Source organism: Phoxinus phoxinus, assembly GCF_949152265.1.
Source record: "Phoxinus phoxinus genome assembly, chromosome: 24".
NCBI lineage: Eukaryota > Metazoa > Chordata > Actinopteri > Cypriniformes > Leuciscidae > Phoxinus > Phoxinus phoxinus.
Window position 1 is genome coordinate 25,918,820 of NC_136899.1, and position 18,429 is coordinate 25,937,248.

General features: G+C 40.8%; 1 protein-coding gene across 1 annotated transcript in view; it reads right to left on the reverse strand.

Moving 5' to 3' along the window:
- The window catches only part of piezo2a (piezo-type mechanosensitive ion channel component 2a), a gene marked incomplete at its 3' end in the record, with an annotated part of 196,524 nt that overhangs the window by 46,429 nt on the left and 131,666 nt on the right, over positions 1-18,429 (reverse strand). The window contains exons 23-32 of the mRNA XM_079601115.1: positions 14,049-14,253; positions 12,654-12,752; positions 8,828-8,993; positions 8,343-8,586; positions 7,013-7,109; positions 4,812-4,977; positions 3,940-4,029; positions 2,236-2,357; positions 1,184-1,255; positions 224-327 (exon numbers count right to left, since the gene is read on the reverse strand). Of these exons, the coding sequence (XP_079457241.1) occupies positions 224-327; positions 1,184-1,255; positions 2,236-2,357; positions 3,940-4,029; positions 4,812-4,977; positions 7,013-7,109; positions 8,343-8,586; positions 8,828-8,993; positions 12,654-12,752; positions 14,049-14,253 (1,365 nt within the window). The remainder of the gene's footprint in view (positions 1-223; positions 328-1,183; positions 1,256-2,235; positions 2,358-3,939; positions 4,030-4,811; positions 4,978-7,012; positions 7,110-8,342; positions 8,587-8,827; positions 8,994-12,653; positions 12,753-14,048; positions 14,254-18,429) is intronic.

Genomic DNA, 18,429 nt, shown 5'->3' on the forward strand with positions numbered 1-18,429 from the left:
AGGGGTTGAGTTAGTCGGCGCGAGGGTCTGCGCTAGTGCTGATGTTAGCAGTTAGCGGTCTAGTAAATAACCAAACATTGTTAAGTGCTGAGGGAACAAAACCAGAATACATTGAAGAAAACATTTTCAAGTTGGGAAGGACACAGTGAAGCACAATGATACAAGACGTAACCTAAAAATGGGGATGTTAATGGCGCACATGCAGGATTTCTGGAATATTGACCTGGAACGCTGATCTTTTGGGAGGATCTTCATCCTTTCTGTCGTCCTCTTCCTCCTCTTCCTCGCTATCGGTCTCAAATAAGTAATAATTGCCACTTCGAACCACTAAAAGAGGCAACAGTCACACATCACTTCCAGGGTTATTATCGTTAACTACAACTGTTAAAGACAGCTCTGATTATTCAAATAGAGCTGGAATAAAATCAAATATAAATATTAGCTGAAAAACTTAAACTAAATGACAGTTACAAATGTTGCATTAGTTGGGAATCACCGGAAATAAGTTTAAGTTGAAGCACTAATTTTTTTTTGGAAATAAATAAATAAAATAAAAATAAATAAATAAATAAAAATAAAATAAATAAAAGCTAAAACTGAAATAAAAATTAATTAAACCTGTCTGTCTGTCTCATCAAGGCACATTTCCCAATATTAATAATAATATAAAAAATATTAAGCAAAATGGTGAAAGCACATAATTAAATTACTTAAAATTAAACTAAAATGAACATAACAAAATATTAAAATAAAAGCAAATTCAAAATATGAATAAAAATAAAATAAAAAATAACACTATTTTTAAGTCAATACAATATGCACATACACAATCTTTTCTTGACATATATATAAAAATCCTTGAAATGAAGTTCTTTCAATTATTTTTGGAATTTACATTTTTTAACTATATCTAAATTTTGTTATTCATTTTAAAAACAGAAACAAATGATGCTTTGATGTGAAATGCATCTCTGTTGTGATATTTCTGGTGGTGATATTGGCAAATCTGAGACATTGCTGAGATCTCTGGGAAACCCAGTGTGAGACTAGTGGTGTGTGTTTTACTCTGGAGACACATCTGAGCAACTGAACTGCAATATTCACCAGATCAACACTGGGATATTGTAAAATCATTTCGGTTGCAAATGTAATGACGAACATTAAAAGAGCAAGAGATACTGACTGGATGCATGATCAACCCAAGGCTTCCACCACTGCTTCCTTTTGCCTTTCTTCTTCTCTTTACTGGCCTCTCCTGTGACACACACACACACACACACACACACACACACACACACACACACACACACACGCACACACACACACACACACACACACACACTTAGGTCTGGTATGCGCGTTTCATGTGTTTTAGATTTGATTGCAATGCATTTAACGCCGCTGTTCAGCGCAGGCACTTGTGGAATTTACAAATCTACAGTCAGACTCTGATGTTGGACTAAAGTGTGTGTTTTGACAAAGATACACTCAAACGTGTGTGTACGACAAGACACATTTCTATTTTTGGTTTATGTGAATTACATGCATTCTAGTTATTAATAATATATGTGGATTATTATTCTCAGGAAACTTTCCAATTTGTGTGCCATTGAATTACTAGTAATATTACAATTAACTGGATACTGAATTATACATGTATTAATTTATACATTTAATTATGTTTATAGTATACTGAAAAAAAACTGTTTAGTATAGTATAATGAAAAACATACACATCCGTTTAAAAATGTTTTTGAAATAAGTTTCTTCTGCTCACAAAGGTGCTTTTATTTGATCAAAAATACAGTAAATTTTTTTAAATATTATTATAATGTAAATCATCAGTTTTCTATGTGAATATACAGTAAATTGTAATTTATTCCTGTGATCAAAGCTGAGTTTTCAGCATCATTACTCCAGTCTTCAGTGTCACATGATCCTCCAGAAATCAGGATAATATGATGATCTGATGCTCAAGACACATTTATGATTATTATCAGTGTTGAAAACAGTTTAATATTTTTGTGGAAACTGTGATACGTTTTATTTTCCAGGATTTTTTGATGAATAGAAAGTTCGAAATAGAATATTTCGTAACATTATAAATGTCTTTACTGTCACTTCTGATGGATTTAATGCGTCTTTGGAGGAAAAACTTGATTTCTAGAGTTCAGCAGTGATGTTTTAAATTAAAATGTTAAAACTGCTCTTAAAATGCTGATTATGTAAACGTACCTTCATCTTCCTCCTCTTCCTCCTTCACTACTGAGTGCCTCTCTCCACTTTCCTGAGCCAAAGACAACATCCTCTCCTTCCCTCGCTTAAACTTCTGCTGTCGGCTTTTGATGCGGTCCATCCTGAGAGAAACACACAGAGGAAAAGAGAGCATGTGTTTCTCGCTTGAGTTGACCTCACTTAGCTTTCCCCTTGAACACAATCAGAGTATAATAGAAGATAAAGAGCCTGAGATATCACTGCTTGTCTTAGTTTTTTACGTTTGAATGTTCAAAAACCCATTATTTTCCTCATATTCTCCATTGTTGCGGCTCCTCTCTTCCCAGTCTGTCAGTAACGCTCTGTTTACTTCCTGTCTCTATGAAGCCCCTCCTTCTGAAAAGCACACTGTGCTCTGATTGGTCGGCTGGATCAGTGTGTTGTGATTGGTCGAGCGCTTCGAGTGTGTTTGGGAAATGTCCCGCCCCTTACCATCACCGCCAGTTTAAAGCAGCACCATGTAGCTTTTGCTCTTGGGTCCCCCTACAGTTGGGAAGCAGTATTGTCTTCTACTACTGTCGTAAAATCTGTCATGTTACCCCAGGGGATATACTGCATTTGTTGACAAGCCGATACGTCATATGAATATAATTTCATGGGTTTTATTTTTTTTCAAACACCAAAAGATCGCGTAGCTCACGTTTACAAGTCAGCGTCATTATAGTAACATATGGATATGCTAATTCAATTCAATGTTTGTTTGGTAGGTAATAGCCATATATTTGAACATTTAATGCAAACTTGAACATTTGCATTATAGCCTGAGGCAAGACACTTTCACCGGAAAAATAAATAAACAAACATGACTATCAGCCTGCAGTCGTTAGGATAGTTATCCTAAAAGATGATTTTGTCCGTCTAATCATGTAGCTATTACTCATCCGACAGCACATCCGCATCGGTCCATCCTCCTCCTTTAGCTCACGCCAGCGAGCGAACGCTGGACCAATATTGATCCTCGTCCGGCCTTTGATTTTATCACTCTCCCTTTTTCTCTTCCTAGTCTCCTCCGACAAAACCTCTGCCTTCTTCGGTTTAGCTTCGGCCGTGACAACAACATACAGACACTATACCAGCCGGCAAACAAACGCTAGTTGGGCTCTCACGTCCGGATTTGAGGAAGTGTGGGAAGTGAGGTATGCCGTAAAGCAGTCGAATATTGTAGTTCTTCTTGTGCTCGGGTTACTCCCCGAACCCCGAAGCTCCGTAGTGCCAGTAAACGCGACACAGACCCCGTCAGGCTATGGCACCATCACAAGAGTCTTGGAAATATATTATGAAGGTTGAAAAACTACTTGGTGTTGCTTTAACACACTACTAACTGACTCAACCAGGCCCCGCCCCTTTATTCTGCGTATTAATTATTATAATGAGGAATATTGTGACGGAAGAAACTCAAGACTACAGTGGAGGCGTTTCAGGAGTTCAGAAACACTGACACTGATATAGAGGAGAACTGGAGCTTTACATGATCACACAGCAACACTACACACTGAAGAAAGCTGGGGAAAAGCAGAATAGGTCCTCTGAGAACCAATAAGCAATACAGAATCTCATTTATTTGTGTTCATGCATCCATAAGCACATGACTTCATCATGAACGCAGCAGTTGGCAGTAAACACTGGGGCATTGTGAGTCGCACACTGAGCCGTTCATGAACTCACTGTCTCTTCAGAAGATCCATCGACTTCTTCTCCTCTTCTATTCTGGCTTTCACCGCCTTCACGATGGTCGCCTGAAACAACTCCGCTCCTCTGACACACACACACACACACACACACACGTCAAAATGTGCAAGTGCTTATTACAGTCCAACCAAAAATTATTCAGACTCCTTCAACATTTCTCACATCATCATCAGTTTATTCACTATAGTTTAGACAATGGTGATAAAATATGAGCAGAACTCAGTTGATATCTGACAGGTTTTGTCCATCCTTCTGTTAGACTGTCTCACACACACACACACACACACACACACACACACACACACACACACACACACACACACACTGGTCCCACATGTGTGTAAATGTCACTGGTAGTCTCTGTATGAAGAGTTATTGGGTATAATATCTCAGAGGTTACTTTATTTTGCTCTCCTCACTTACATAATGAACTATAGTGTCCTGCACACACTAGTGAATTATATCTGGTGTGTGAATGATGTTGGTTTGACTGTATGTCTCATTTGTTTAGTTTATGAAGCGGTGATGTGGTCTTGATATTTCCTAGATGTTAAGTAAAAAAAAACCCCAGACTATTCTGATTACATTGACACGCAGACACGGATGAAAAGCAAGCAGCAGTGTGTGTATCTGTCATCATGTGTTAACAAACAAGTATTCATTACTTCAATGAGCTCATTGTTTCTGCATTAAATTATAAAAAATTTCGCTAACTGTGATTTTGTATATGTACATTTCTGAAATACAGTTTCCTCTGATGACAGATCTCTCTCAACTGTAATGTGGTCTCGCGCACGCTCTGTAAAGCTGCTGGGAAATGATGTGTGTTGTGAGAAGCTGGACAGTACCTGGAGGCGAGCACCTGGGAGGACCGGATGTCGGCCACGACGTGCAGGAAGTAGTAGCTCATGAACACTCGTCTCTGCAGGAGGAGGAAGGCGAAGCAGATGCTGTCCCAGATGATCCCGGCCTCGTCGCTCGGCAGCTCGCACTGCTTGTGTGCGTTCTGCTCCGCTGCGGGACACATCATCTCAACGCAATCAAGATCTGCTATTAATATTCATATTAATTAGCCATCAGCATCGCACAGCTGCAGGTGTGTGGGAGAGTAGGCCAAATAAGTAAAAAAAACCGAGTATCAACATTTTAATAGCTTTATTTTGAATATGTTTATGCATGTATGTTATAATTTATACACTATCCTTTTTGCTTTGGAGTTGTCTTTAGTTTATTTGAAACCAAACAAAGATTTTAAGGTATTTCTTTTTCCCTCGGGATGGCACGTTGTACATATGTTATGATCATATTTTTTGTTTATTATTTTCATTATTGTAATCGTCTTTAAAATTTGTTGATGGTATGTGTATGTGCATGTGTGTTTTGTGTGTTTGTTATGGATATATGTATTTCACTAGTTTGTTGTTACTTTTATGTAGTATAATGTTTTTGTTTTTTATGTTTTTTGTTTTGATTTTATTGTAATTATGTCTATAGGTGGAGGCGTTAAATAAGCCCAGTTGGGGTTTTTTGCCTCTTCCTGCACATCATTAAATTGATAATATTTGTCTTATTTTTGATTATATATTTTATGTTTTGTTATTATTATTTTTGTCATTTTGTATTTTAAGGTTCAAAATATAAATAAACAAAAACAAATAAACATTGATCATGTTAACACTGAATAAACATGTAAAGTGAAAAACAAAAGAGACAGTCAAGAAGACATTTATAATATAATGTATAAAGTTTCAAATGCTGTTCTTCTGAACTTTATATTCACCAAAGAATCCTGAAATAAATATCACAAAATAATATTAAGCAGCAAAAAAAAAAATATATATATATTTTTTAATAGCAATGTTTCGATCTCATGACATATAAATATGAGGCATATACAATTATTATAAATGTTTTATTATTATTAATAATTATTAACAGGCACATTAAAAGTGATATTAAAATGAGCTAATAATTAAACTTTATAAGCTTTTCAGCCATTTTTTAAAAAAGTTTATAAAAATGGTTTCCTCAATCTGAGTGTTTCAAAACTTGGTGACTTTTAAAAAAAATATTCAATCTAATCAAACAAACAATCAAAAACCATGTGGGCATTTAAAAAAAAGAATTTTTTCAAAAAAGCTTAGCCCTTAGAATTTATCACTACAATGAATTAATTACATCTTGTAAAAACAGTGAGTTAAAGTGCAGTATTTTAAAAGTTCCTAACTGTGTTTAGTTTTCTCCTACTACAGGTTTACATCAAACATGTATAATAACACACACTGCAGCGTCAGCTCTTTTCTCACAGCGTCTGAAACGGTTTCATCAAAGATTCAGTCTCCCTAAGCCCCGCCTCTCCGAGAGCTGCTCTGCTTTGATTGGTCGCTCACCAAACGCTCATTATCATATCTGAGTCTCATCTCTTGATCACAGTGATACGAACAGTAACGATGGCGCGGGTTTACCGTATCAATCTCAGAAAACAGCGTCTTCTCCACATGAACAACACGAACCAAACTCTTCAGTCTCAGATACACTGCAGTGTTTGAGGGCGGAGCTAAGAGACGCTGCTCAGCCAATCAAGACCACAGGCTGGCATTATGCAAATTAGTTGAGAAGTGAGGAAGTGAGACTGAATTACTGACACTCGGTTCAGAATCACTTCTTTCTTTTAGGAGACAATAACTCCATTTATCTGCACTTCTGATCTTTGCAGACCTTGTACACTCACAATCAGCAGCATTACACACTACATGACGGGTGATATACACACAATAGGGGCACTTTAAAATGATTAATTAACATAATAATTAAAAAATTATATTGTATATATATTTTTAGCTGTTTCACACATTACAATCACATCCTATAAAGTGAGTCCAAAGGCGGCATTTTTATAATTTGTGTGTTATTTGTCATGCAAGGTTCATTTTAGGTCAGATTTCAGCAGTTACAGTCAGATCTCACAGTTTTCAGCATAAAAACGAAAAGTCAAGGGACACAAAAGTGTAAAATGAATGTTGAAAGAGGAAATGAAAGCATAACTTACGTTTTGAATATCCTTTTATAGTGCAAGCCAGACTGAACAACTGGATCAGCCAGCAGTGATTCGCCACCAGCGCTTTTATATATCCACAGGCCGCTACCTGAGAGACAACACAACACCGACTAATGACATCCAGCGAAATCTGTGCATCAATGCTGGACGAACCGCTTTGGAAGAGAACATCGTTGTTTGTTAATGAGAAATAGTTTCCATTTGTCACCCTTAACCCCTTAAGCGGCACCCCTTTTTTTTAATAGACATGAAAATGCACATTCGGAATTTAAATGGTTGTAATTCAAGAATGCTTTGGAATATAGATGTAAGATTGGTCTTGTTTTAAAGAAGACATTTGGCAGATTTTTGTAGAAGTGAAATAAATTAAGAAAGTTAAACAGAAAAAAAGTTACAGAAGTTTGAGTTTATGAAAATGTACAATTTTAAACACTTAATTATTCATATTTTATATAAAATATATATTTTGAAAACCTCTAAAAATGCACACAAAAAAAAAATCAAAGCCAAAAATCTGAACAAGTTGTGTTTCAAATGTTAGGTTGATATCTCAGAAAATGAGTGTTCAGTGAGATGTAGTTTGGGCGCAGTACCACACTTCTCCACTAGTGGACATTACTGCCCATATAAGGGCGTCTCCATCTCCATGTGTGGTTTGAGTCTGAAACATTATTTGTACAATTTTCATACAATTTATGAAGTAGACATCCTATCCAGAAGTAGTGTTGGAAGTTTGTCAGATTTTGAAATGAACTCAACCTCTAAGAAACACAAAAGATCACGTATGTGCATTATAGCTCGCCGCCACATCACTAATGCTGAATCTATTATTATTATCTTTATATTTAAAACATTTTCAGACCTTTTTTTCTAAAAGAATTGAATGGATGCTATCTTTTGAACTCTTGGCGTGGAAACAAACTGAGGTTTCTACCATTCTTTCATGATTTTTCAAAATAAAGGTCTGAACACGCCTTAGGAGTATGAAAATATTCTTGTTGCAAATTGATAAATTATGGCTCCTCTGTCATTTATTTTGATAATCAGTCACCAAATATGTGAACTAGAGATTGTAAGCTTTCAAATGATATATAGTTTGTCAAGATTAGTTTAGGTTTAGTGTAGGATATTACGGTTTTAAATATGTAATGGCTGCGATGCCAATATATTCATCAAATCCCACAAACTTTTCACTTTATTCACTGTGAATTCAAAGCATTTTTAACAGAACGGCCCAGACGTTATCATTTTTTTCAGCCCACAGATATATTTAAAGCTAATTTACTACACCTTGAATGAACTAAATGTATGAGATACTGACCGAGAGAATGTTTTTCATGGTGATCACAAACACGTTGTACGCTATGAGGAAGTCCCAGTAATGAAGGATGCTTTTGATTGGCTTCAGTAACAGCTCGCCTCCAAATATCAGGAAGTAGAAGCATGCCACCAGGTAGCCCATGCAGAAGATGCTGATGCGTGTGGTGCCGGTGATGAAGATGATGGTCAGGACGAACCAGAAGAGGTAGCTGAACATGATCACCTTCAGCATATCCAGATACGACCTGCACAGGACAGGAGAACATGACACGGCCAGTTATAGATCATACTTATGTATTCTTATGATCATACTTATGCATTCTTATGATCATACAAATCCGTGATGTTAATTTTTGATTTGAAATGGGCCTTTCAAAGTATTTCAAAAGATAAAAACATCAAATAAAAGGCTAAATATAATATATAATTATGAATATAGAGCTGTATTTGTAAGTGAGTGAGGTCAGGTGGTGGTGACGGTCTGACCTGCAGTGGATGAAGTCGGGCACAGGGTTGTGTTGGCTGAAGCTGGCGGCGTCCAGGTCTCGACAGATCTCCACATTATCACCGGCCAGCATCTGCACGGGCAGCACACACTCCTCCTCGAACACACGGCCCTGCAGCGACGCGCACAGCAGCAGCAAGAAGTCGTCTACACACAGAACACAGTTACACCACAGCAAGAAGTGTCTACACACAGAACACAGTTACACCACAGCAAGAAGTGTCTACACACAGAACACAGTTACACCACAGCAAGAAGTGTCTACACACAGAACACAGTTACACCACAGCAAGAAGTGTCTACACACAGAACCACAGTTACACCACAGCAAGAAGTGTCTACACACAGAACACAGTTACACCACAGCAAGAAGTGTCTACACACAGAACACAGTTACACCACAGCAAGAAGTGTCTACACACAGAACACAGTTACACCACAGCAAGAAGTGTCTACACACAGAACACAGTTACACCACAGCAAGAAGTGTCTACACACAGAACACAGTTACAAAACAGCAAGAAGTGTCTACACACAGAACACAGTTACACCACAGCAAGAAGTCGTCTACACACAGAACACAGTTACACCACAGCAAGAAGTGTCTACACACAGAACACAGTTACACCACAGCAAGAAGTGTCTACACACAGAACACAGTTACACCACAGCAAGAAGTGTCTACACACAGAAACACAGTTACACCACAGCAAGAAGTGTCTACACACAGAACACAGTTACACCACAGCAAGAAGTGTCTACACACAGAACACAGTTACACCACAGCAAGAAGTGTCTACACACAGAACCACAGTTACACCACAGCAAGAAGTGTCTACACACAGAACCACAGTTACACCACAGCAAGAAGTGTCTACACACAGAACACAGTTACACCACAGCAAGAAGTGTCTACACACAGAACACAGTTACACCACAGCAAGAAGTGTCTACACACAGAACACAGTTACACCACAGCAAGAAGTGTCTACACACAGAACACAGTTACACCACAGCAAGAAGTGTCTACACACAGAACACAGTTACACCACAGCAAGAAGTGTCTACACACAGAACACAGTTACACCACAGCAAGAAGTGTCTACACACAGAACACAGTTACACCACAGCAAGAAGTGTCTACACACAGAACACAGTTACACCACAGCAAGAAGTGTCTACACACAGAACACAGTTACACCACAGCAAGAAGAGTCTACACACAGAACAACAGTTACACCACAGCAAGAAGTGTCTACACACAGAACACAGTTACACCACAGCAAGAAGTGTCTACACACAGAACACAGTTACACCTTAGCAAGAAGTGTCTACACACAGAACACAGTTACACCACAGCAAGAAGTCGTCTACACACAGAACACAGTTACACCACATCAAGAAGTGTCTACACACAGAACAACAGTTACACCACAGCAAGAAGTGTCTACACACAGAACACAGTTACACCTTAGCAAGAAGTGTCTACACACAGAACACAGTTACACCACAGCAAGAAGTGTCTACACACAGAACACAGTTACACCACAGCAAGAAGTGTCTACACACAGAACACAGTTACACCACAGCAAGAAGTGTCTACACACAGAACACAGTTACACCACAGCAAGAAGTGTCTACACAAAGATCACAGTTACACCACAGCAAGAAGTGTCTACACACAGAACAGTTACACCACAGCAAGAAGTCGTCTACACACAGAACACAGTTACACCACAGCAAGAAGTGTCTACACACAGAACACAGTTACACCACAGCAAGAAGTGTCTACACACAGAACACAGTTACACCACAGCAAGAAGTGTCTACACACAGAACCACAGTTACACCACAGCAAGAAGTGTCTACACACAGAACACAGTTACACCACAGCAAGAAGTGTCTACACACAGAACACAGTTACACCACAGCAAGAAGTGTCTACACACAGAACACAGTTACACCACAGCAAGAAGTGTCTACACACAGAACACAGTTACACCACAGCAAGAAGTGTCTACACACAGAACACAGTTACACCACAGCAAGAAGTGTCTACACACAGAACACAGTTACACCACAGCAAGAAGTGTCTACACACAGAACACAGTTACACCACAGCAAGAAGTGTCTACACACAGAACCACAGTTACAACACAGCAAGAAGTGTCTACACACAGAACACAGTTACACCACAGCAAGAAGTGTCTACACACAGAACACAGTTACACCACAGCAAGAAGTGTCTACACACAGAACACAGTTACACCACAGCAAGAAGTGTCTACACACAGAACACAGTTACACCACAGCAAGAAGTGTCTACACACAGAACAGTTACACCACAGCAAGAAGTGTCTACACACAGAACACAGTTACACCACAGCAAGAAGTGTCTACACACAGAACAGTTACACCACAGCAAGAAGTGTCTACACACAGAACACAGTTACACCACAGCAAGAAGTCGTCTACACACAGAACACAGTTACACCACAGCAAGAAGTGTCTACACACAGAACAGTTACACCACAGCAAGAAGTGTCTACACACAGAACACAGTTACACCACAGCAAGAAGTGTCTACACACAGAACAGTTACACCACAGCAAGAAGTGTCTACACACAGAACACAGTTACACCACAGCAAGAAGTGTCTACACAAAGATCACAGTTACACCACAGCAAGAAGTGTCTACACACAGAACAGTTACACCACAGCAAGAAGTCGTCTACACACAGAACACAGTTACACCACAGCAAGAAGTGTCTACACACAGAACACAGTTACACCACAGCAAGAAGTGTCTACACACAGAACACAGTTACACCACAGCAAGAAGTGTCTACACACAGAACACAGTTACACCACAGCAAGAAGTCGTCTACACACAGAACACAGTTACACCACAGCAAGAAGTGTCTACACACAGAACACAGTTACACCACAGCAAGAAGTCGTCTACACACAGAACACAGTTACACCACAGCAAGAAGTGTCTACACACAGAACACAGTTACACCACAGCAAGAAGTGTCTACACAAAGATCACAGTTACACCACAGCAAGAAGTGTCTACACACAGAACAGTTACACCACAGCAAGAAGTCGTCTACACACAGAACACAGTTACACCACAGCAAGAAGTGTCTACACACAGAACACAGTTACACCACAGCAAGAAGTGTCTACACACAGAACACAGTTACACCACAGCAAGAAGTGTCTACACACAGAACACAGTTACACCACAGCAAGAAGTGTCTACACACAGAACACAGTTACACCACAGCAAGAAGTGTCTACACACAGAACACAGTTACACCACAGCAAGAAGTGTCTACACACAGAACCACAGTTACACCACAGCAAGAAGTGTCAGCAAAAAAAAAAAAAAAAAAAAAAAAAAAATCCTCTCATCCCCTATTTTTTCCACCGCTTTTCATCACTTTTTTAAGTTTCAAAATCACATATTTCTGTTTTTCAATCCCCAAATTGAAGACCTCTTATATTGTTAAGACATTTGATTATTTTACTCCTAAACACATTGCTGTTCACACACATCTATTTTAGTCACAAATGTGTGTGAAATGCTCAAGCTCAGCTGTACGGTTTTAGTTTATTTATTTTATTACTTCAACTTAAACTAAATAAAATTAGAAATGCTGCCTTGGCAACTAGCTGAAAAAATAAATTTTTATTTTATTTCACAAAAAAAAAAAAAAATTAGTTAATGATAATAACCCTGGGAAGAATCTAATTTCATTTCAACACAAATGTGAGCGCCCGGTACTGTCTTGACTCACACAGCAGGAAGAGTGAGTTGGGTTTGGTGTGGAAGTCGGGGAAGTAGAGCCACTTGATGACGTTGGAGTCCATGCTGGACGACGTTCTCCACGGGTAATCTGAACCAAAGCAGACACAGACAGAAATACAGTCACGCTCATCCTCAACGCCTCAATTAGTATTATTATTTAAAGTCAAAAAGCTCAATTTTATATTTATTGAACATGTTTAGTGCAAAGCAAAGTAAAACATATGCACAGGAAGTACCAATAAAATATCCATCCCCCCTAAAACAAAATATATATATTTATTTTTATAATAATAAGGCAATGAAAAGCAAAACGTGACATACCATTAAAGGACTGCAAGACCTGCATTTGTTGCTGGTTGAGGAACTTACCTTCAAGTCACCATGAAATCACAATAGGCAATTCTTGTTTTTATTTTTATTCTAAATGATGTATAGGTGCACATCATCATTATTGTGTTAAACTCATGTTCCTGGTAATCTTGAATCAGAATAAGTTCCTCTTGCAGCTTCTCTTCTCTTCTCTGATGATGTGGGCGGGGCTGTAACCTGTCACTCACATGATATCAGCCAATAGCAAACCACAACCATCCAATCAATTCCACACAGACACAATCAAGCCCCGCCCACATTTGTTCTTGTTCTTGTTTCACTCGATATACGACACAATCAGGATTTGAAATTAACTTTTTCACACACCGGCAAATTTGGCTTCTAAATTTTTAAGTTACCGGCCGTCTACTCGACTAAGATCGTCTAATAGCTAAAAAAAGAAATAAAAAAAGAAAAGAAATGACCCAGCTTAACTACTTCACAGCTTATATATATATATATATATATATATATATATATAAAATTTGGATTTCATAAATAAATTTCTTATTTCAAACTAAATCCTGTCATCCAGCATCTCCTCTCTTCCTCTTTCCTCCTCATCACCACAAATGTGTTTTAGGAGGACAGATCAATACAGTACACAGAACATCACAAAAATGTAGGATGTTGTAAAATAATGTATTTTCTGTTATCCAAATGCTTTTTAATCTTCGCTATTGCTTCAATGCAAATGAACAAGCACGCCGTTATTTGTTGTGTAGTGAAGTGTGTGTTCAGGTAAGCAGATATGAGCAGATTCTGCAATACACTGTGTTTAATATATCATGATGACTCGAGTATTTGTGCTAAATCTGTGCAGATTTGTCTTACACGAACTTCTCCAGCAAAGTGAGTAAACATAATAAGTAACATGCGTAATTAGCCAGTGATTTAACAGCGTTATCCGCCACAGTTGATTTTTACCCGCGTTTAGCGAGTGTTAATTTCAAACCCTGGGCACAATAGAGAATAAAGGCCGGCCTCATTTGAAGCGCGCCGGAGCGTCACGCACCTGTGCAGGCGGCAGGAGGGATGCCGATGCACATCAGGTACTGGAAGGAGAGCATGAAGGCCAGAAAACAGCAATACTTGGACCAGACGTGAGCGATGGCTTTCCTCCGGCGCTGGAACATCACCGCGATCAGACCGAACGCGTGCAGCATGGCGTAGAAATCCATCCGCTGGCCAATCACGTTCACCGCTAGCAGGAAACAGGTCTGGAGCAGCAACATGCAGACAAGGAGTTCAAATCAGGAGAATAATGGGTACATCTGACAGTATCAGTCTTCATTTATACAGCGCTTTTAACAATACAGAGTGTTTCAAAGCAGCTTTACAGTGATAACAGGAGATTACAGTAACAGATTGTTTGGCTTTACAGCAGCTCGAGAATAAAGTTACTGTCCAGCTAAAGTTAGTTTTGATCGATTCACTTCCGTTGCAAAGATTACTACACACAAATTAAAATTCAATATCCATCACGTATCCCTGATCCATTATATTGTGGTTTCAACAGTGTGTTAGCAATCTGAGCTTCAGCGGATCATCCGGGCGAGACGGGATCCTGACTGTAGATCAGTGTCTGGACACAACAAAAGCTGCCCCTAAAAGATGGACACGGTTTGCCAAGTTCCTGGATCAATCTAACATAAGCCGCGTTCACATTACTCTTCAAATTGCGCAAATTGAGATTGTGATAGCGCTGTGAAGCGATTAATCGCATCCAAAATAAAAGTTTGTGTTTACATAATAAATTTGCATGTACTGTGTATAATTATTTTGGATATATAAACACACACACATGCTTGTATATATTTAAGAAATATTTGCATGTATACTGTATATAGATTTATATATAATTTATATTATATATAAATATAAACATTTTATATATAAATAACACATTTTTCTTAAATAAATACATGCATGTGTGTGTATTTATATATATAAAATAATTATACACAGTACACGCAAATTTATTATGTAAACACAAACTTTTATTTTGGATTCGATTAATCGCTTCACAGCGCTAGATTGCGAATAAAAAATACGGCCAATGGAAACACGTCAATTTCGCAAAAACTCCCATATATCGCAAACAAGGTTTTACGATCGCATGAGGAGGATTTCCAGGAAGTTCGAAAAGGAATATTTCGCATATTCCTCGCATAACATCGGTTAATGGAAACGTCGTAATTTCGCAATAGTTTTTTTCAACATTTAGAAAATATCGCAAAAGTTTTGCGCAAATCTGTAATGTAAACACGGCTATAGTCCTAACCCTACATGTGACTCCAGCCCTAAGCCTTATCCTAAAGCAATCCCCACTATCATATTACTAATGTTGCTTTAGGATCAACAAATATTAATCCAGGAACATATCCACTACCGTGGCACTGTTCACTATAATATAGCAACGTCAGACAGAAACTGCCGTTCAACCGTTTGGGGACTTAAAAAAAATTAAATACATTAATACTTTTATTAATCAAAGATGCATTAAATTGATCAGAAGTGACAGTAAAGACATTTATAATGTTACAAAAGATTATATTTCAAATAAATGCTGTTCTTTTGAACTTTCTATTCTTCAAAGAATCCAGAAAAATTAAATGTATCAGTTTCCACAACAACATGAACTGTTTTCAACATTGATAATAATCATAAATGTGTCTTGATCATCAGATCATCATATTACACTGATTTCTGGAGGATCATGTGACACTGAAGACTGGAGTAATGATGATAAACTCAGCTTTGATCACAGGAATAAATTACACTATACTGTATATTCACATAGAAAACGTCTCGGTTACGTATGTAACCCTCGTTCCCTGAGTACAGGGAACGGAGACGTGTCGTCGGGGGAGTTCCCTGACGAATTGGGATCACGCTAGGGAGACCATTTGCCTACGAGAGAATTAAAACGAGCCAATGAAAATTGGCATGCAGGAATGCATTCCGCAGCCCGCCTACCAGCGCGGGTATGAAAGGCGGAAGCAACGCATGCATAGTGCTTTTCGCTGAGGAGCCGAACGGTGTCCAGTCCTCCGCGAAGGTACAACAACATGGCGAAGGGACGACACGTCTCCGTTCCCTGTACTCAGGGAACGAGGGTTACATACGTAACCGAGACGTTCCCTTTCGTCCTGGGAACTCCGACGTGTCGTCGGGGGAGTTCCCTGACGAATTGGGATCCCTAATAAAACGCCATGGTGCTGGCCCCTTCCAGCGCCCAGCTAAGCTACCCTGCAGCAGTTTCTTGAATAAGTTGCGGGAGCTAGCTAGGAATCACACTGCTGTTCCACAAGACCCGCTCAGTGGATATTGGATAACACTGGGAAAACGTGCCCTAACCCCCAAAAAAAAGGGGAAGGGAACGCTGCGGAAGCCCCAGCCTGCCTGAGGAAGGCCTGGAATACACATATGTACTAGCCCAGTGGGATAGAGAAACATATGGCAGTCCCTGAGGTGGTCCCATCCGAGGAAGTGGGAGCGAACTCAACAGGGACGACAGAAAGAGTCTGTCAAGGGAAAGACACGGCTGAACTGCACGTGGCATCATGGGTCACAGTAGAGACCACTAGAGAACACCCAGTCTACTAGCAACTCCACTAGAGGTAGCAGACCTGGCGCTGGCGGTCCGCTACGCCAGGCACCGGAGGGGTGATGGAGGAACTCACGAGGCTCACCGACGTTGGGCGCCAACGGAGCAAAAAACGCACGTACCTGGCCGAAGCACAGGGTGGCGTAGCAAGCCGACACAACCTATTCCCTCGCACCACTGGCCGTAGCGAGCACTCGGGAGGAAAACAGGTTCCACACGCAGACTATAAAACCTAGCGAACGCGTTAGGTGTCGCCCAGCCCGCAGCTCTACAGATGTCTGTCAGCGAGGCGCCTTGAGCCAAAGCCCAGGAAGCGGCAACACCTCTAGTGGAGTGAGCACGCAACCTGGGAGGACAAGGCTCACCCAGAGACTCATACGCTCGGGTGATAGCATCCACTAACCAGTGAGCCAACCTCTGCTTGGAGACAGCCTTCCCCTTCTGCTGGCCTCCATAACAAACAAAGAGCTGATCTGAGGTCCTAAGCTTGCGTTCTGTCAACATAGACCCGCAGGGCGCGGACGGGACAAAGAAAGCTAGGGCTGGGTCTGCCTCCTCCTGGGGCAGCGCTTGCAGGTTCACTACCTGATCCGCGAAGGGGGTGGTAGGAACCTTGGGCACATATCCAAGCCGGGGTCTCAATACCACGTGAGAAGGCCCGGCCCGAACTCTAGGCACGATTCGTCGTCCGAAAAAGCTTGCAGATCCCCGACCCTCTTGAAAGAGGCCAATGCCAACAGGAGCACTGTCTTATTGGACAGGATATTAAACTCAACTGTTGACAAAGGCTCAAAGGAGGACTTTGAGGCTCTGTACTTACACCAGAGCTAGGTCCCAAGAGGGTACAGGGTGCAAAACGCGAGGTGGATTTAACCTCCTAGCACCCTTAAGGAATCTGAAGATCAGGTCGTGCTTCCCCAAAGATTTACCCTCTACTGCATCGTGATCTGCGGCTACTGCAGCAACATACACTTTGAGGGTGGAGGGAGACAGCCTTCGCTCCAACCCATCTTGCAGGAAGGAAAGCACGACTCCGATCAGGCAAGTTCGGGGGTCCTCCTGACGGGAGGAACACCAAGCGACGAACAGGTTCCACTTCAACGCATAGAGGCGCCTCGTAGAGGGGGCTCTAGCGGAAGTGATGGTGTCTACCACTGCCTGTGGCAGACCACCTAAAACCTCCGCGTCCCGTCCAGGGACCAGACATGGAGTTTCCAGAGGTCTGGACGCGGGTGCCATAGAGTGCCCCGTCTCTGAGAGAGGAGGTCCTTCCTCAGAGGAATCAGCTAAGGGAGGGCTGTCGCGAGGAGCATGAGTTCCGTGAACCAGTCCTGGTGGGCCAATACGGGACCACTAGAAGGACCTGCTCCTCGTCCTCCCTGATCTTCCACAGAGTCTGTGCAAGGCGGCTCACTGGGGGAAACGCATACTTGCGCCGGACCCGGGGCCAGCTGAGTGCCAGGGCGTCTGTGCCGAGGGTCCCCTCGGTCAGGGAGTAAAACCACTGGCAATGGGTCGTGTCTGGAGAGGCAAACAGGTCTACCTGTGCGGCTCCGAAGACACTCCAAATCAGCTGGACCGCCTGGGGATGGAGTCGCCATTCTCCTGGCAGGGGAGGCTGCCGTGAAGCTCGTCTGCCACACGGTTGAGCGCCCCTGGAACATGAACGGCACGAAGCGACCTCAGATGCTTCTGACTCCATAGGAGGAGGTGGGAGGCGAGTCGCAACATACGACGGGAGCGTAGACCACCGGGATGGTTGATGTACGCAACGGTCGCAGTGCTG